Source organism: Coregonus lavaretus (genome assembly GCF_964263955.1).
Source record: "Coregonus lavaretus genome assembly, chromosome: 7".
Lineage (NCBI taxonomy): Eukaryota > Metazoa > Chordata > Actinopteri > Salmoniformes > Salmonidae > Coregonus > Coregonus lavaretus.
Window position 1 is genome coordinate 3,452,898 of NC_139994.1, and position 20,982 is coordinate 3,473,879.

Sequence of the window (20,982 nt, forward strand, 5' to 3'; positions counted from 1 at the left end):
ACAGAAAATATATATACAGTGTGTGCAACTGTATTAAATTATGGAGGTAAGGCAATAAATAGGCTATAGTGCAAAATAGTTAAAATTTCGTATTAACACTAGAATGATAGATGTGCAAAAGATGATGTGCAAATAGAGATACTGGGGTGCAAATTAGCAAAATAAATAACAATATAGGGATGAGGTAGTTGGGTGGGCTAATTACAGATGGGCTGTGTACAGGTGCAGTGATCGGTAAGCTGCTCTGACAACTGATGCTTAAAGATAGTGAGGGAGATAAGAGTCTCCAGCTTCAGAGAATTTCGCAGTTCGTTCCAGTCATTGGCAGCAGAGAACTGGAAGGAATGGCGGCCAAAGGAGGTGTTGGCTTTGGGGATGACCAGTGAGATATACCTGCTGGAGTGCATACTACGGGTGGGTGTTGCTATGGTGACCAGTGAGCTAAGATAAGACAGGGATTTGCCTAGCAGTGATTTATAGATGACCTGGAGCCAGTGGGTTTGGCGACTAATATGTAGTGAGGGCCAGCCAACAAGAGCGTACAGGTCACAATGGTGGGTAGTATATGGGGCTTTGGTGACAAAACGGATGGCACTGTGATAGATTACATCCAATTTGCTGAGTAGAGTGTTGGAGGCTATTTTGTAAATGACATTGCCGAAGTCAAGGATCGGTAGGATAGTCAGTTTTACGAGGGCATGTTTGGCAGCATGAGTGAAGGAGGCTTTGTTGCGAAATAGGAAGCTGATTCTAGATTTAACGTTTGATTGGAGATGCTTAATGTGAGTCTGGAAGGAGAGTTTACGGTCTAAGGAGAGTTTACGGTCTAACCAGACACCTAGGTATTTGTAGTTGTCCACATACTCTAGGTCAGACCCGCCGAGAGTAGTGATTCTAGTCGGGTGGGCGGGTGCCAGCAGCATTCGATTGAAGAGCATGCATTTAGTTTTACTAGTGTTTAAGAGCAGTTGGAGGCTACGGAAGGAGTGTTGTATGGCATTGAAGCTCGTTTGGAGGTTTGTTAACAGTGTCCAATGAAGGGCCAGATGTATACAAAATGGTGTCGTCTGCATAGAGGTGGATCTGAGAGTCACCAGCAGCAAGAGCGACATCATTGATATACACAGAGAATAGAGTCTGCCCGAGAATTTAATCCTGTGGCACCCCCATAGAGACTGCCAGAGGTCCAGACAACAGGCCCTCCGATTTGACACACTGAACTCTGAGAAGTAGTTGGTGAACCAGGCAAGGCAGTAATTTAAGAAACCAAGGCTATTTAGTCTGCCAATAAGAATGCGGTGGTTGACAGAGTCGAAAGCCTTGGCCAGGTCGATGAAGACGGCTGCGCAGTACTGTCTTTTATCGAATCATCATATTTAACCAATAACTCTGTTAATTGTTAGCCATTCTGATGACCACCTAGGATGCAACAGAGTTATGCTAGTAACGTTAGTTATCTAACTTACTCGTAAATGCCATCCAATACTGGCCTGTGATAATTTGTGTCAATTCAAATCTGGTATTGGAACAAAAAGAGGTCAATACACGTCTTCTAAAATAGACTAGTATTTTAATTAATGCAAAACACTTCAAATGGTAAATATGATGTTCGTATATACGGGTCCACTGAAATACCACGCAGGGCAGACAGAGAACTGGTCCATTGTTATAAGTTCTTCCCTAAATACTCTGACAGAGATAGTTCCCGCTCCCTGCTGGCCAATCAGAGTAGAGACTGAGAGTGGTTTAGACTTACTCAGCCTATCGTTGGCGCACAGGCTGGTCCCAGGCCCTTCACTGTTGCCAGGCATTAATTGTTATCTCCACAACTTGTCCAGAGAGTCAGCACCCATAGACACAGTTTCCCTGTACTTTCCCACCCTAACTATACTCTTTGTACCTACGTCCTTGGACGGTTCAACAAAGAGGCAGTGTGAGTCACAAGCCTTATCTCACCCTACTCCCTAACAGCTCCTCACATGAATCACAGCTTGTTATGTTAAACAATTTATATCAGTACAAACCTTTTATGTTTAATCATTAATGCTTTCTTATTAAGCTAACAGCACATCTAAAATATAAGAGAATAATTTCCCACACCTGACAAAATGCCATGGTTAACAAACAAAAATTTTATTGGAACATCGTGCAGCACGTTCACATGTGAAATGTGGCCTTTCTAACATGCAAAATGTAATGAGACTTCGACATTAATGCTGAGTAAACTTGACAACCTTTGCGGGCGGTACGCCTACAACAATGGATCTAACTTCCATGACTTCGCATTATTGGTCTCCCTCCAGATGCCACAAAAACTCACCATGAAATATGATCGACCACTGCTGGCAACTCTCGTTCCTGAGAGACAACCAAACGTGTTGCGTTAGTTCCATTCTCTTTAAACTCAATATGTAGTTATACATCATTGAGGGAAGTGTGTCAGTACACTGTGAAAGAACATCACTGTAAATCAGAGACTCTAGTCTAGTAAACCATCATAAACACTCCAATCTCCAGGCACATTTAATTATTCGCGTTATCTAACAATCTCACATTGATTACACCCCATCCACATAGCTTGCTTGATGGGTTTTAAGGTTGGCCGATTCAGCTAGCTAAAGTAGGTAGATAACTAGTTGGTAAATTTACCTTGCAAACTTCTTGTGACTTGGGCAACCGCTCAGCCACACTCGCCTTCTTTATAACACGCATTGCCAACCCATCTGGGTTGTATTTTTCCGGACATAAATGTAATGCATATTTTTCTCACCTCCCTTGACGACTAAAGCAAGCGACTTGATTGGAGAGAGGGTGCGTTGTATTTATACGGCTGGGTCCTTACAGTTTTACGGCTAGCACATATACTCCCTGTTGTTATACATACATATACCATAATGATGTTTAGATACAATATTGTACTGTCTATATTTCCACGTTTGTTTTCAGGTAAATATGTACAAGGTGACAGCCAGATAAACTGGAAAATATAGAAAAGTTCTGAGATTTCTAAACCTCCGACACGAGGTGGCGTATTTTCTCCCTAAATATCCATGACAGGGCTACAAACCACACCCTCTGGCAAGCCCCCCTTTTATGAATATACTGACAAAATACACGTCTCTCCGCCCTAACAATGGAAGTCGTTATCCACAAAGCGGCACGGCGGGTTGTCTAGCGCCCGTCTATTCGTTCTTTGGATTGGTGGATACATCTCATTATTGTAATCCTTTTCGGAATATTCGATGAAGGTTGTTGACGTCAACCGTCTGTATTCAACCAGCCTCATGTCATGAATATGCATAGCCATCTCGAGACAACTCTGATACATTTACATTGACATTTTAGTCATTTAGCAGACGCTCTTATCCAGAGCGACTTACAGTTAGTGAATACATATATATATATATATATTTTTTTTATACTGCCCCCCCGTGGGAATATAAATATTTAAGTTGTTACGAGTGTACTGATATAAAGTGGTTATTCTCAAAGTTGCCGGGATGTCACGTGTCCTACTTATATCAGTACACTCGTAACAACTTAAACGTTACGAAACTTCTATCAAATAAGCCTTTTTGTTTTTAAAATTCGACACTGATTGATCTCTATTCAAAAACTCCTTGCTTGGAGGGCTTAACAACGAAACATCTCCATCTGCTGGAGGGAAACCGATTTTCCGCCGAGTTGGGCTTCTCTCTTCCTGTTCCTCTCTAATACCTTAGTGCATTGAGTTTGCTGAGGTTTTGGGCTCAGTGTGGGGCTACAAGTAGAGAAATCGTGGGTCGTTGACAACAAGGTGGGTCCATTCCAGGGTTCTTCAATTCCGGTCCTGGACGGCCGAAACACTTCTGTTTTTTATTTCTACCTGGTAGTTAATTGCACTCACCCGGTGTCCCAGGTCTGAATTCGCCCCTGATTAGAAGGAGAGGATGAAAAACAGAGGTGTTTCGGCCCTCCAGGACCGGAATTGAAGAACCCTGCCTTAGTGCATTGAGTTTGCTGAGGTTTTTACGTATTTCATTTATTTCCCGCAACCAGTAGTGGGCGGCGCTACACCATTTCCGGTGTAATCTGCCCTAAAACACCACCGAAGAAGATCACTGAGGTCAGACTGCTACAAGAAGTGAAGATGCCGACTGCCTACGAGAGGTTCAATTTGTAAGTATTGTGCTTCACTTTTAAATGTAATTAAACGACACCAATCAAGTATAAGCAATATCTGATCCGCGTTTTCACCCACAGAGATGTACAGTGGACATGTGTCATTATCTTATCATGATTGTCAAAAGTCGGGTTGACATCAGCTAGTTAGCCTGATTGCTTGCTGAATGCTAGCTAAGCCAACAACCAATGGCAATGCAGTCTATAACTACCTAGTAAATGCCATTAATGTTGCATGACCAGTTGCCTGTCCTTTCAAGTATATGATATACAGTACACGGAGTAGCCTACAGGGCAGGCAAACAGACCAATGGTTTTATCAGTCCAAGTTTTGCATAAAAAAAAAATTGGACAGTTTGTCGTGTAAACTCAATTTAATGTGTTGTCTCTGCTGTAGTGGGTGTGACACTTTACAGGACATATTGGGCAACATTGGGGTGGGGATCTGAATACCTGACTGAGTGGCTCAAAACGACATGTTTACTCAGCTCCAAGGGAATGGGGCGAAGTCACTAGTAGATGTATTAACAGAAAAAGGTGCTCATAAAGTCCTGCTGATGTATCAGAGATGGCACCGATAGCTTGTTGAGAATAGGTATGTGCCAAAACAATAGCCGTGGGCCATGAACAGGGTCTAACCTACTTTTTGATTGTTGAATTCAGTCACAACATCACGTCAAGTCATGCAAACAGGCAATATGGAGTGGTTGTTATGCCAGCAGTATATATGGTTGTCCAAGGCTTTCCCGTGGCATGAGAATGTGTTCAAAAGTCCCTAACAATAAGGCTTTTGTCTGGCAGCCACTTCTCCTCAGTCCTCACTTAAGGCTCAGTGCATGATGGCGCTCTACTCTACAGACTTTACTGTAGCCCAGAAAGGAGGCCACATTTTTTTCTGGTGCAGGATTTTCCAGCTCTGAGCAAGCCTGCTTGCAGGTTAAGTTGTTCAGCCCATTTATGCTGCAATAGGAAATCAGTCATAGCCAGAGACAGAGAAACACCTTTGTTATACAATACATTGTTCTTCTTTGCCGTTCCTTTTTAGGCCTAAATGTTCTCTGTTTGCACAGGCGTGAATGAGCTTTTGTAGGCTAGGCCTACTCGGCTTTGTGTGTCAAACCAGGCCTAGGCTAAGACAAGTGTTGCAATTTTTCATTCAGTCTCTTGCTGAATGCATCATTTTAGGCCTAATCATTGGAAGAGATTCATGCAGTACAATACTCACTGACAGGCAGTGGTGTAGAAGAGTGTTGCCTCAATGCAGACAGACAGTGGCAATACTCAGTCCTCTTGAGCGAACCTGTTTCAACATCTGACGGTGCTGATCTGTTGTGATATTAAGCTTACGTCATTACATGCCATGCTCTCTAACCTCAGCAAGAAATAGGACAAGCAGTGCAACATGTATCTATGGAGACAGAAAGTTGCTTATTCTGGTATTTCCTTTGTCTGCTGTCACCGCTGTGGCACTGGCAAGCAAAACATTAACAGTCGCTGTGTAGCTATTGTCCTTCCGGTTTAGATTTCGATGCTGCACAGTGCTTCTACAGACTGTAGTCCTATGTTAATCACAGTTGTCATTATCTAAGTTTACTGTCTGCCCTGTAATAAACCTCAGGATTATTGTTACATCTCTTTAATGTGCTGCATCTCATGGTGCTCTTTATTGACCCAACATGTCACTGGACGTTCTCTGTAACATGCTCCAGGGTGAAGTTTCCCCAAGGTACTTCATCCTACTCCACAACATACTTGAACCTCATTATTCCCCCTCCCTTCCCACAGGCACACTACCCCAGAGAAGTTCTATATTGAGGCCTGTGATGACGGGGCGGATGCAGTTCTGGCCATCGACAGGGTGTCCAATGAGATGACCCTGACTGGTAAGACTCAGTGCACACCGTAGCGAAACGTTTTGCATCAGGAAACAAAAACAAGCATTTCTTTATTGGATTAATTCAGGTAGGTTGCTCCCTGTTTTAGCTTCCGTTTGGATCCTAGTGAATACGACCCTGGTGGCTTCAATGGGAAGAGTGTCAAAACAAAACAGAAATACACTGCCATTGATTGGCGCGCGTCAACAGAGTTGGGGGGTCAATTCCATTCGAATTCCTGTCAGTTAATATGGACATGAAGACGCTCTGAGTTGCAATGGAGATAGAGTTGACCCCTGCTCATGGTTCTAACCGTGCCATGACCCTTTAATGGTTCCTTCTCATACTCGGTACGAGTGCCGAGAGGGTTTTTATAGGGAGCTAATGGAGTTCCTGAAGTGAGGAAGTTGTGAATAGTGGCCGTGGCCAATGGCGCTGTTTCTGACCGACATTTTATAGACCCTCCTCTTGGCCGCAGAGGCATTTAGCTGTTTTTAAAGCTAATTTCCTGCAATTCTACACATTTTGTCATGGGGCTGAGAAAATAAATTGCAGTTTTAAAGCAAATGTCCTGCAATTCTACACATTTTGCTATGGCTTATGCTGTGTTCTTATGCTATCTGTATGACTCAAACAATATTACAAAATCAATGGGGGCCCCATTCCATGGCCTTTTCGGAAATGTTGATTCTCCCTGTCCGTCTGTATTTTGGTTGTTGTTAGTTCTCATAGATGATATTTAAAGATACATACACTACCGTTAAAAAGTTTGGGGTCACTTAGAAATGTCTGCGTTTTCCATGAAAACACACATTAAATTAGTTTGAATAGGAAATGTAGTCATTGACAAGGTTAGAAATATTGATTTTAATAGAAATAATAATTATGTCCTTCAAATTTTGCTTTTGTCAAAGAATCCTCCATTTGCAGCAATTACAGCCTTGCAGACCTTTGGCATTCTAGTTGTCAATTTGTTGAGGTAATCTGACGAGATTTCACCCCATGCTTCCTGAAGCACCTCCCACCAGTTGGATTGGCTTGATGGGCACTTCTTACGTTCAAGCTGCTCCCACAACAGCTCAATAGGGTTGAGATCCGGAGACTGTGCTGGCCACTTCATTATAGACAGAATACCAGCTGACTGCTTCTTCCCTAAATAGTTCTTGCATAGTTTGGAGCTGTGCTTTGGGTCATTGTCCTGTTGTAGGAGGAAATTGGCTCCAATCAAGCGCTGTCCACAGGGTATGGCATGGCGTTGCAAAATGGAGTGATGGCCTTCCTTCTTCAAGATCCCTTTTACCCTGTACAAATCTCCCACTTTACCACCACCAAAGCACCCCCAGACCATCACATTGCCTCCACCATACTTGACAGATGGCATCAATCACTCCACCAGCATCTTTTCATTTGGTCTGCGTCTCACAAATGTTCTTCTTTGTGATCCGAACACCTCAAACTTCGACTTGTTTGTCCATAACACATTTTTTCCAATCTTCCTCTGTCTAGTGTCTGTGTTCTTTTGCCCATCTTTTTAATCTTTTCTTTTTATTGGCCAGTCTGAGATATGGCTTTTTCTTTGCAACTCTGCCTAGAAGGTCAGCATCCCGGAGTCGCCTCTTCACTGTTGACGTTGAGACTGGTGTTTTGCAGGTACTATTTAATGAAGCTGCCAGTTGAGGACCTGTGAGGCGTCTGTTTCTCAAACTAGACACTCATATATTTGTCCTCTTGCTCAGTTGTGCACCGGGCCTCCCACTCCTCTTTCTATTCTGGTTAGAGCCCGTTTGCTCTGTTCTATGAAGGGAGTAGTACACAGCGTTGTACGAGATCTTCTGTTTCTTGGCAATTTCTCGCATGGAATAGCCTTCATTTCTCAGAACAAGACTAGACTGACGAGTTTCAGAAGGAAGTTATTTGTTTCTGGCCATTTTGAGCCTGTAATCGAACCCACAATTGCTGATGCTCCAGATACTCAACTAGTCTCAAGAAGGCCAGTTTTATTGCTTCTTTAATCAGCACAACAGTTTTCAGCTGTGCTAACATAATTGTAAAAGGGTTTTCTAATGATCAATTATCCTTTTTAAAATGATAAACTTGGATTAGCAAACACAATGTGCCATTGGAACACATGACTGATGGTTGCTGATAATGGGCCTCTGTACGCCTATGTAGATATTCCATAAAAAAATCAGCCGTTTCCAGTTACAATAGCCATTTACAACATTAACAATGTCTACACTGTATTTCTGATCAATTTGATGTTATTTTAATGGAGAAAAAAAATTGCTTTTCTTTTGAAAACAAGGACATTTCTAAGTGACCCCAAACTTTTGAACGGTAGTGTATATAGCTCCATTATCTTTTCTACATACTTTATATCTGGTTTGAGTTGTTTATGATTACACTGAAAAATGATTTATGGTGAAACACTGATGTTTGTCCTGTTACTTGTTTCTTTAGGGAAGAAGGATGTTCCTCCGTCGGCGAACACCAGGCCCGTCTGTGGCATCATGGGGACCGTCCGGCTGGTGGCAGGTAGGGCCTCAGCCTGACCACTGGGCTGGTCCTTATATCTTGTCACACAAGATGTAGGCCTACCACTCGGTGCGCCCCAACAATATCTCCTTTCTCCTGAAGTGTGTACTTGTTTACTACTTTCCACAAATCTAAAAACATTGGATTGGTGGAGGCATGGGCTAGCAGGAGGTTCCACCGTATTCCTTGTAGCAGTAATTTCCTTTCAAATCAGTGGGAAGTGAACAAGTGTACACTTTGGAAGGAAGGAGAGATTATCTGGACGTAACTTCCATCTTGTTCAACAAGATGTAACACGTCACTGTTTATATGTGGTGCTGACCAGGCTGCCATGTTAACCCTTGGTTTCCCCTCTCACAGGGATGTACCTGATCGTCATTACCAAGAAGAGGAATGTGGGCAGCCTCCTGGGCCACGCTGTGTGGAAGGCAGTGGATTTTGACGTCATCTCCTACAAAAAGACTGTGCTTCACCTCACTGAGAACCAGGTGACAAACACACTCATGCACTTTTTTGGGATAGTTTTTTTCCCCTTCATTTTAGACTATAGTTCGAAACAGAGGGGGAGACAGGCAAGTGAGGGAACAGTAGGAAGGGTGGATGTGGGGATTGAACCCCAGTCTCTGGTGGGGAATAGCGTGTATGTGACTAGCCGGGAACGTTACCACTTCCTATTCCAATACTCAGCCCAGTCGGTTGATTCTGTTTGAAACTCTTCCTAGATACCGTATATGTATTCATTGATAGTTGTCGCATGTTATCACTCCATCCATATCGGACTTTGCGTTGTGTCAGTACACAGGGAGAATTTGGTTTGAATCTATCCTGGTGTTTGCCAGTCAGTAGGGAAAGCACAGTCCCATGGAAACAGCCACAGGTCTGAGGAAATAGCCTATATACAGTATCTTTGAACTAGAGGGGACCTAGCTACAGTAACGTTAGTACAGCTAACAGACAGTATCTTTGCACTAGAGGGGACCTAGCTACAGTAACGTTAGTACAGCTAACAGACAGTATCTTTGAACTAGAGGGGACCTAGCCACAGTAACGTTAGTACAGCTAACAGACAGTAGCTTTGCACTAGAGGGGACCTAGCTACAGTAACGTTAGTACAGCTAACAGACAGTAGCTTTGCACTAGAGGGGACCTAGCCACAGTAACGTTAGTACAGCTAACAGACAGTAGCTTTGCACTAGAGGGGACCTAGCCACAGTAACGTTAGTACAGCTAACAGACAGTAGCTTTGCACTAGAGGGGACCTAGCTACAGTAACGTTAGTACAGCTAACAGACAGTAGCTTTGAACTAGAGGGGACCTAGCTACAGTAACGTTAGTACAGCTAACAGACAGTAGCTTTGAACTAGAGGGGACCTAGCTACAGTAACGTTAGTACAGCTAACAGACAGTAGCTTTGCACTAGAGGGGACCTAGCCACAGTAACGTTAGTACAGCTAACAGACAGTAGCTTTGCACTAGAGGGGACCTAGCCACAGTAACGTTAGTACAGCTAACAGACAGTATCTTTGAACTAGAGGGGACCTAGCCACAGTAACGTTAGTACAGCTAACAGACAGTAGCTTTGAACTAGAGGGGACCTAGCCACAGTAACGTTAGTACAGCTAACAGACAGTAGCTTTGAACTAGAGGGGACCTAGCCACAGTAACGTTAGTACAGCTAACAGACAGTATCTTTGCACTAGAGGGGACCTAGCCACAGTAACGTTAGTACAGCTAACAGACAGTAGCTTTGAACTAGAGGGGACCTAGCCACAGTAACGTTAGTACAGCTAACAGACAGTAGCTTTGAACTAGAGGGGACCTAGCTACAGTAACGTTAGTACAGCTAACAGACAGTGTCTTTGCACTAGAGGGGACCTAGCCACAGTAACGTTAGTACAGCTAACAGACAGTAGCTTTGAACTAGAGGGGACCTAGCCACAGTAACGTTAGTACAGCTAACAGACAGTAGCTTTGCACTAGAGGGGACCTAGCCACAGTAACGTTAGTACAGCTAACAGACAGTAGCTTTGCACTAGAGGGGACCTAGCTACAGTAACGTTAGTACAGCTAACAGACAGTAGCTTTGCACTAGAGGGGACCTAGCCACAGTAACGTTAGTACAGCTAACAGACAGTAGCTTTGCACTAGAGGGGACCTAGCCACAGTAGCGTTAGTACAGCTAACAGACAGTAGCTTTGCACTAGAGGGGACCTAGCCACAGTAGCGTTAGTACAGCTAACAGACAGTAGCTTTGCACTAGAGGGGACCTAGCCACAGTAGCGTTAGTACAGCTAACAGACAGTAGCTTTGAACTAGAGGGGACCTAGCCACAGTAACGTTAGTACAGCTAACAGACAGTAGCTTTGCACTAGAGGACCTCCTGTTTAAACATCAAACCCCTACTGTTTGAATCACACAATGACGATGTTAGTGTCTAATTTCAGTGAAGCAGACCATGTACATTATTCATCAAGGCTGGCTATTCCTGTAGTGCTAATTGAAAGAGCAGCCTTGGCTTGAGACTATAAGGTGATGTCCCAAATGGTACCCTTTCCCCTATACTACTCCCTTTATAGTACACTATAAAGGGAATAGGGTACCATTGTAACTTCCCCCGGGGAGTTTAGAGATTCACCATAGCACACAGTCAGAACAACGCTGGCTAACGACACGGCTGACTAAGTTTACACTGAATTGCCTTTTATTATGGAAAATGGAAGTCGTCACCCTGTTTAAAATATATATATATATACATACACACACAGTGGAGAGAACAAGTATTTGATACACTGCCGATTTTGCTGGTTTTCCTACTTACAAAGCATGTAGAGGTCTGTAATTTTTATCATAGGTACACTTCAACTGTGAGAGACGGAATCTAAAACAAAAATCCAGAAAATCACATTGTATGATTTTTAAGTAATTAATTTGCATTTTATTGCATGACATAAGTATTTGATCACCTACCAACCAATAAGAATTCCGGCTCTCACAGACCTGTTAGTTTTTCTTTAAGAAGCCCTCCTGTTCTCCACTCATTACCTGTATTAACTGCACCTGTTTGAACTCGTTACCTGTATAAAAGACACCTGTCCACACACTCAATCAAACAGACTCAAACCTCTCCACAATGGCCAAGACCAGAGAGCTGTGTAAGGACATCAGGGATAAAATTGTAGACCTGCACAAGGCTGGGATGGGTTACAGGACAATAGGCAAGCAGCTTGGTGAGAAGGCAACAACTGTTGGCGCAATTATTAGAAAATGGAAGAAGTTCAAGATGACGGTCAATCACCCTCGGTCTGGGGCTCCATGCAAGATCTCACCTCGTGGGCCGTCAATGATCATGAGGAAGGTGAGGGATCAGCCCAGAACTACACGGCAGGACCTGGTCAAAGACCTGAAGAGAGCTGGGACCACAGTCTCAAAGAAAACCATTAGTAACACACTACGCCGTCATGGATTAAAATCCTGCAGCGCACGCAAGGTCCCCCTGCTCAAGCCAGCGCATGTCCAGGCCCGTCTGAAGTTTGCCAATGACCATCTGGATGATCCAGAGGAGTAATGGGAGAAGGTCATGTGGTCTGATGAGACAAAAATAGATATTTTTGGTCTAAACTCCACTCGCCGTGTTTGGAGGAAGAAGAAGGATGAGTACAACCCCAAGAACACCATCCCAACCGTGAAGCATGGAGGTGGAAACATCATTCTTTGGGGATGCTTTTCTGCAAAGGGGACAGGACGACTGCACCGTATTGAGGGGAGAATGGATGGGGCCATGTATCGCGAGATCTTGGCCAACAACCTCCTTCCCTCCGTAAGAGCATTGAAGATGGGTCGTGGCTGGGTCTTCCAGCATGACAATGACCCAAAACACACAGCCAGGGCAACTAAGTAGTGGCTCTGTAAGAAGCATCTCAAGGTCCTGGAATGGCCTAGCCAGTCTCCAGACCTGAACCCAATAGAAAATCTTTGGAGGGAGCTGAAAGTCTGTATTGCCCAGCGACAGCCCCGAAACCTGAAGGTCTGTATGGAGGAGTGAGCCAAAATCCCTGCTGCAGTGTGTGCAAACCTGGTCAAGACCTACAGGAAACATATGATCTCTGTAATTGCAAACAAAGGTTTCTGTACCAAATATTAAGTTCTGCTTTTCTGATGTATCATACTTATGTCATGCAATAAAATTTAAATTAATTATTTAAAAATCATACAATGTGATTTTCTGGATTTTTGTTTTAGATTCCGTCTATCACAGTTGAAGTGTACCTATGATAAAAATTACAGACCTCTACATGCTTTGTAAGTAGGAAAACCTGCAAAATCGGCAGTGTATCAAATACTTGTTCTCCCCACTGTATGTGTGTATATATATATATATATATATATATATATATATATATATATATATATATATATATATATATATATATATATATATATATATATATATATATATTAGTACCAGTCAAAAGTTTGGACACACCTACACATTCAAGGGTTTTTCTTTATTTTTACTATTTTCTACTTTGTAGAATAATAGTGAAGACATCAAAACTATGAAATAACACATATGGAATCATGTAGTAACCAAGAAACTGTTAACCTCTACGGGATCGGTGTCCCGTATACGGGACGGTTGAGCTAACGTGATTAGCATGACTGTTGTAAGTAACAGCCAACTTTCCAGGACATAGACATGCCTTATATGGGCAGAAAGCTTAAATTCTTGTTAATCTAACTGCACTGTCCAATTTACAGTAGCTATTACAGTGAAAGATACCATGCTATTGTTTGAGGAGAGTGCACAACAACAAAAAACGTATCACAGCAACTGGTTTGATACATTCACCTCTGAAGGTAAATAATGTTCTAACATTCAGTAATCTTGCTTTGATTTGTCATCCTAAGGGTCCCAGAGATAAAATGTTGCATAGTTTTGTTTGATAAAATCAATTTTTATATTCAAATGTAGGAACTGGGTTCAACAGTTTGAACCCCTGCTGTCTCTGGCTCCACACCCACCCCGCCCGGCCATCTAGATGTGTGAAAGTTAGTGAATAAGCTAATGATCCATCATGTATGACATTCCTGGGAGTGTGTAAACTTACAGTTGGTTACCATTACCATTACATTACCATAACATTTTTGCATGTTCTCTATAGTTGTGTTCTTGAAAATGTATCAATTGACCAATTTGGCACATTTGGGCAGACTTGATACAAAATAGTCCAGTATTGCAATGTATCACTGGATCAATCTGAAATTTTGCACACACACTGCTGCCATCTGGTGGCCGAAATTTAAATTGCGCCTAAACTGCAATATTATATTGTGGCCTTTCTCTTGCATTTCAAATATGATGGAAAATAAATAAACAAATAGAAAACTCATGTTTTTTTGTTCGTATTATCTTTTACCAGATCTTATGTGTTATATTCTCCTACATTAATTTCACATTTCCACAAACTTCAAAGTGTTTCCTTTTCAAATGGTATCAAAAAATATGCACATCCTTGCTTCAGGTCCTGAGCTATAGGCAGTTAGATTTGGGTATGTCATTTTAGGTGAAAATGGGGGGGGGGGGGGGGGGGGGGGGGGCTCCTTAAGAGGTTACACAAATCAAAATATATTTTATATTTGAGATTCTTCAAAGTAGCCACCCTTTGCCTTGATGACAGCTTTGCACACTCTTGGCATTCTCTCAACCAGCTTCATGAGGTAGTTGCCTGGAATGCATTTCAATTAACAGGTGTGCCTTGTTAAGTTAATTTGTGGAATTTCTTTCCTTCTTAATGCGTTTTAGCCAATCAGTTGTATTGTGAGAAGGTGGGGTTGGTATACAGAAGATAGCCCTATTTGGTAAAAGACCAAGTCCATATAATGGCAAGAACAGCTCAAATAAGCAAAGAGTAACGACAGCCATCATTACTTTAAGACATGAAGGTCAGTCAATCCGGAAAATGTCAAGAACTTTGAAAGTTTGTTCAAGTGCAGTCGCAAAAACGTCAAGCGCTAGGATGAAACTGGCTCTCATGAGGACCACCACAGGAATGGAAGACCCAGAGTTACCTCTGCTGCAGAGGATAAGTTCATTAGTTACCAGCCTCAGAAATCACAGAGTTCAAGTAACAGACACAGCTCAACATCAACTGTTCAGAGGGGACTGTTTGAATCAGGCCTTCATGGTCGAATTGCTGCAAACAAACCACTACTAAAGGACACCAATAAGAAGAAGAGACTTGCTTGGGCCAAGAAACACGAGCAATGGACATTAGACCGGTGGAAATCTGTCCTTTTTGTCTGATGAGACGCAGAGTAGGTGAACGGATGAACTCCGCATGTGTGGTTCCCACCGTGAAGCATGGAGGAGGAGGTGTGATGGTGTGGGGGTGCTTTGCTGGTGACACTGTCAGTGATTTATTTACATTCCAATACAAAGCAATGGTTTCAGATCTCTTGATAATCAATGAAGCAATGGAAACCTGCAGGCAATCCTACTGCAGTATGAAGCTATTTGAAATGTGAAGTAAAATGTGGAATAGATAATATGCTATAGAGATGGTATAAATCATAGTGGTGTGTGTATATATATATAGGTCTACATTTCAATGTATTGCTTTTGTATCTCTCCTTGAAGACCAGTGAAGCAGTGAATTCAAGAGACATTTAACCAGCATGGCTACCAAAGCATTCTGCAGCGATACGCCATTTGTTTTTCAATAGGACAATGACCCAATGCACCTCCAGGCTGTGTAAGGGCTATTTGACCAAGAAGGAGAGTGATGGAGTGCTGCATCAGATGACCTGGCCTTCACAATCACCCGACCTCAGCTCAATTGAGATGGTTTGAGATTAGTTGGACCGCAGAGTGAAGGAAAAGCAGCCAACAAGTGCTCAGCATATGTGGGAACTCCTTCAAGACTGTTGGAAAAGCATTCCAGGTGAAGCTGGTTGAGAGAACGCCAAGAGTGTGCAAAGCTGTCAAAGGCAAAGGGTGGCTATTTGAAGAATCTCAAATATAAAATATATTCTGATTTGTTTAACACTTTTGGGGTTACTACATGATTCCATGTGTTATTTCATAGTTTTGATGTCTTCACTATTATCCTACAATGTAGAAAATAGTAAAAATAAAGAAAAACCCTGGAATGAGTAGGTGTTTCCCAACTTTTGACTGGTACTGTGTATATATTTTATTTTTGGTGCATCCACCACCACCCCTATTCGGAGGACAAAATTAAACTTTGTTTTTACACCTTTTTACACCACAACTACACAGATTTGACATGCACTACAAAAGTATGTGGACACCTGCTCGTCGAACATCTCATTCCAAAATCATGGGCATTAATATGGAGTTGGTCCCCCCCTTTGCTGCTATAACAGCCTCCACTCTTCTGGGAAGGCTTTCCACTAGATGTTGGAACATTGCTGCGGGGACTTGCTTCCATTCAGCCACGAGCATTAGTGAAGTCGGGCACTGATGTTGGGCCATTAGCCCTGGCTCACAGTCAGCGTTCCAATTCATCCCAAAGGTATTTGATGGGGATGAGGTATTTGTATTTTATTAGGGATTCCCATTAGCTACTGCCAAGGCAGCGGCTACTCTTCCTGGGGTCCAAATGCATTAAGGCACTTACATATAAAACAAAAGATAAAACCGTACATTTATATAATGTTATTACATCACTACACATCTGCAGTACAAAATGTATAATTCCACCAAACAACAATATTACAATGTACGTGTGTGTGCTAGCTCGTGTGTCTGTAGCTTTGTGTGAGGGCTCTGTGTTTGATGGGGTTGAGGTCAGGGCTCTGTGCAGGCCAGTCAAGTTCTTCCGCACCGATCTCGACAAACCATTTCTGTATGGATCTCGCTTTGTGCATGGGGGCATTGTCATGCTGAAACAGGAAAGGGCCTTCCCCAAACTGTTGCCACAAAGTTTGAAGCACAGAATCGTCTAGAATGTTATTGTATGCTGTAGCGTTAAGATTTCCCTTCACTGGAACTAAGGGGCATAGCCCGAACAATGAAAAACAGCCCCAGACCATTATTTCTCCTCCACCAAACATTACAGTTGGCACTATGCATTGGGGCAGGTAGCGTTCTCCTGGCATCCGCCAAACCCAGATTCGTCCATCGGACTGCCAGATGGTGAAGCGTGATTCATCACTCCAGAGAACGCGTTTCCACTGCTCCAGAGTCCAATGGCAGCGAGCTTTACACCACTCCAGCCGACGCTTGGCATTGCGCATGGTGATCTTAGGCTTGGATCCGGCTGCTCGGCCATGGAAACCTATTTCATGAAGCTCCCAGACGAACAGTTATTGTGTTGAGGTTGCTTCCAGAGGCAGTTTGGAACTCAGTAATGAGTGTTGCATCCAAGGACAGATTATCTTTACGCGCTACGGACTTCAGCACTCGCCGGTCCCGTTCTGTGAGCTTGTGTGACCTACCACTTCTCGGCTGAGCCATTGTTGCGCCAAAACGTTTCCACTTTACAATAACAGCACTTACAGTTGACCGGGGCAGCTCTAGCAGGGCAGAAATTTGAAGAAATGACTTGTTGGAAAGGTGGCATCATATATTTTATTAGAATGATCAGTGAAAGTTTTATGTTTTTGGCCTAAAAAATGCTTCAAGCGTGTAATACTTTTTTATATTTCCATGAGTGCCATGGGTGAAGTTGAAACTGGGGGTGGAGATTAGTTTGGAGGTGTTTGGAACCATGTTTGATCCCAAATGGCACCCTATCCCCCGTTTTTTTTTTTTTTGGGGGGGGGAGAGACAGACTACATTCACTTACAAAAACAGGATATAAAGTGCTGACGTCATGCAGGGAAGCTGCAGCAGCCTCGTCGGGGGGAGGAGCTATAGGACCATTCTCATTTCTATTTCCTTGCATCCTCTCGCCTCTTCTTCAGAACGCATTGGAGAAGACTTGAGGAGGAACCTTCTCCAATACTGCTGAGTAGGAGACAAGCAGATAGGATGTGAGGGATTGCGGAAAGACTCCATTGAGAAGTGCACACTTCGGGAGAAAGTAGAAATCGTTGTGGGCGGAGCCGTAGAGTCATTCATGTCAGTCTTCTCTCTCTCTCTCTCGCTCTCCCCTTCTCTCCGTGGGTTAACCGGCTTAGCATCCAGAATACAGATCCTATTAGACATGTGGAGGGAGGGGCCTTAACGCCTGGGGTTGCTCGGCAGCTGATGTAAGACACCTGCACCAGATAGGGAATAGGGGGCTGCCATTGGGGACGCAGAGATCATTAGAGGTTATGCACCCTAACCTTCCACGTGCAGTAAAGCCCTGGGAGGGAGGGAGGTGAAGTGGACAAGGTTTAGAATGAAATCCATAAACTCTTGAGGGCTATTATAATACGTAAAATATGTCATCATGCAATAGCAATTTGTTTGTTGGTCAGCTAGTAAGATTTCTTCAATGTTTTGTAAAGCATGCTGTTTAATTTCATATGAAACGTCCCTGGCTTAACAGCCTCTTCTCACATTTCACACACACAACTCCTGCAAACTGCACTGTCATGAGTTGTGCCCAGCCAGCTAATCTATTTTCTCCCCTCCCTCTCTCCAGACGCAAGACAACAAGACGTTCCTGTCCATGATTAACAACGTGCTGACTACAGATGGATTCTACTTCTGCACTGACTATGACCTGACCCACACCGTCCAGAGACTGGCCAACGTCAGCCACGACTTCCAGGAGATGAGCCTGCTGGAGAGGGTAGGAGAGGAGGAGGAGGAGGAGGAGGGAGGAGAGGAGGGGGGAGGGTAGGGTAGGAGAGGAGGGGGAGAGTAGGGGGGAGGGTAGGAGAGGAGGAGGGGAGGAGAGGGGAGGAGGGTAGGAGAGGAGGGTAGGGGAGGAGGGTAGGAGAGGAGGGTAGGAGAGGAGGGGAGGGTAGGAGGGGAGGGTAGGAGAGGAGAGGAGAGGAGAGGGAGAACTATTGTTTCTCTGGAACCCTGTCCAGAAACGACCCTACCTAGCCCTCTAGGCTCTTGTGTAGACCTGGAAAGATTGGTTATGAGCAGTGTGGTAAACTGTCTACCTCTATCAGAGGGCAAGGTCCAAAGATTGGATATGAGCAGTGTCTACCTCTATCAGAGGGCAAGGTCCAAAGATTGGATATGAGCAGTGTCTACCTCTATCAGAGGGCAAGGTCCAAAGATTGGATATGAGCAGTGTGGTAAACTGTCTACCTCTATCAGAGGGCAAGGTCCAGCTACCACCATATTGCTTATAACTAACCGGTTCTTTAGAATATAGATCAAGTGCTTATTTTAGGAGCATAAGAGTTGTTTTTGGACAGGGCCAGAGTTTTCTCCTACTGCGTACCAAGCTAGTCAACCACAAAGGCTGAGGTCGGAGAGTATCATCCCATTAGATGATGATATCCAGGTCTCATCCATATTGGAGGAGTGTCACTGCCAGATTAACTGTGGTGTTTGGCCTCCTGCCATGCATGTAAACCACACTAGTCACCTTGCCCTCATGTACACACACACACAGATGCATTTACTCACGTAAACACACACACACACACACACACACACACACACTCACCTTTTCAACCCCCCTCAGTCTCAGCTGAGGCATTACTCTTGTGTCCAGTATCTTCACTTTCTCCTCCACTGAAACCTTGTCTAACTGGTTTGATGGTGAGAACAACACGTGCCGTAGTTTTGCGATGGAACAGGCGTCACTGTCTGTCCATACCGTCACTGTCTGTCCATCCCGTCACGGTCTGTCCATACCGTCGCTGTCTGTCCATACCGTCGCTGTCTGTCCATACCGTCGCTGTCTGTCCATACCGTCACTGTCTGTCCATACCGTCACGGTGTGTCCATACCGTCACTGTGTGTCCATACCGTCACTGTGTGTCCATACCGTCACTGTGTGTCCATACCGTCACTGTCTGTCCATACCGTCACGGTCTGTCCATCCCGTCACTGTCTGTCCATCCTGTCCCCTATGGACCATGTTCCAAAGTAATGCACTATATAGGGAACGGGGGTGCATTTGGAATGCAGCCTCTAGCTATGTTTCCATTAACTTGTCCAGTGATTAAATATATTTTTTTTTTTCGACATTTTAGGAAGTTTGCATATAAAATACATGTGATAATTGCCTGCTAGGATGCATTTCCATTTAACTGTCTTGTCAATTAAAAACAGCTGGACGTAATGTCACACCACAAAAATAACTAGCGTCTAATAAAAATGTAGTGGTTGAATGGTTTCCATTACCCATTTAGGAAAATGGACCATTAATAAATTGGAGACAGCCTGTATGCCCTCACACATGTGTTTCATGTCTCAGGTATAGCCTGCGAAAGCCAGCCTGGATAGAATGCAAAAATTTACTAATATTTACCATATTCTAACTATTCTCTTGTGCCAACGTATCGCCACGGTCCGTGCCATGGTGAACTTGTACTCCTGTAGATATTAAATAATTGTACGGTGACGCTTGCCAGCCAACCAGAAAAAGCAAGGCGAAGCAATTGGGGCATTCTTGAAAGTCAGGGCAATCCTTGTCCTGCAAAGAAACAATTTTTGTAGTAGAACAAATGTTGATAGCAGTAGGCATTTAGAATTTAAATGTGGAGTGGAGCTTTATAGTTAAGCAGAGATCTCATGTGCTCCGCGTACCTTCCAAATGATTAAGCAATAATCATTTATTCGAAAAACACTGTTTTCCATCATTTTTCACAATAAAGTTTGACAAAATAAAAATCCACCCCTGTCGACTGGGATGAAAATGTTGTCGATCTTTGGAACGTTTCTCCTAGATCTGCCTTTTCCGTTATACGTTGCTGTTTTTTGTGACATTGCTTTTGTCAGATAAACCTGGTTCAATGGAAACCTGCCTACTGTCTCCTCAAACGGATGGAGTGGAGATCATTTACTGCAGGTTGACGAACAGATTGAGGAATTAGATTGAGTCTGTGACTGACTGGTTGGTTCTCCTGTTTCTAGGCAGATCAGAGGTTTGTGTGGAATGGAAGCCTCCTGAGAGAGTTCCTTGCACAGCCGGAGGTCAGTGATATGACAATTATAACGTCACAACACCCCCCCCCCCCCCCCCCCCCCCCCCCCCCTCCCCCCGTTTGCCATATAACACATGTCCACAGTCTTCGTTTGGTTTTTCTTATTCTAATGTACCAGAGGTTAAAAGTGTATTAGAATATGGAGAATATAACATCAACCTTACCCCTCCAAAATTAACTATGTGTTTGAACTGTAACACACCGTAGATGACCACAGTTTTTGTTCTTTGTTCTGATGACGTATCCCGTTTTTTAAATGTGATCTTTTCTTCCCTTTCAGCTCCACAGGTTTGCGATCCCTGTTGTCCATGGATGTATCCTTTCCATGGTCTTGCTCTGCTCC

At 43.6% G+C, this 20,982-nt stretch overlaps 1 protein-coding gene across 1 annotated transcript in view; it reads left to right on the top strand.

Moving 5' to 3' along the window:
* Nucleotides 1-4,024: 4,024 nt before the first annotated feature.
* LOC311132957 (phosphatidylinositol-3-phosphatase SAC1-A) overlaps nt 4,025-20,982 on the top strand; it is a 31,227-nt gene continuing 14,269 nt past the window's right edge. The window contains exons 1-7 of the mRNA XM_084166350.1: nt 4,025-4,158; nt 5,947-6,044; nt 8,496-8,570; nt 8,931-9,058; nt 18,167-18,316; nt 20,569-20,628; nt 20,920-20,953. Of these exons, the coding sequence (XP_084022476.1) occupies nt 4,130-4,158; nt 5,947-6,044; nt 8,496-8,570; nt 8,931-9,058; nt 18,167-18,316; nt 20,569-20,628; nt 20,920-20,953 (574 nt within the window). The 5' untranslated portion in view covers nt 4,025-4,129. The remainder of the gene's footprint in view (nt 4,159-5,946; nt 6,045-8,495; nt 8,571-8,930; nt 9,059-18,166; nt 18,317-20,568; nt 20,629-20,919; nt 20,954-20,982) is intronic.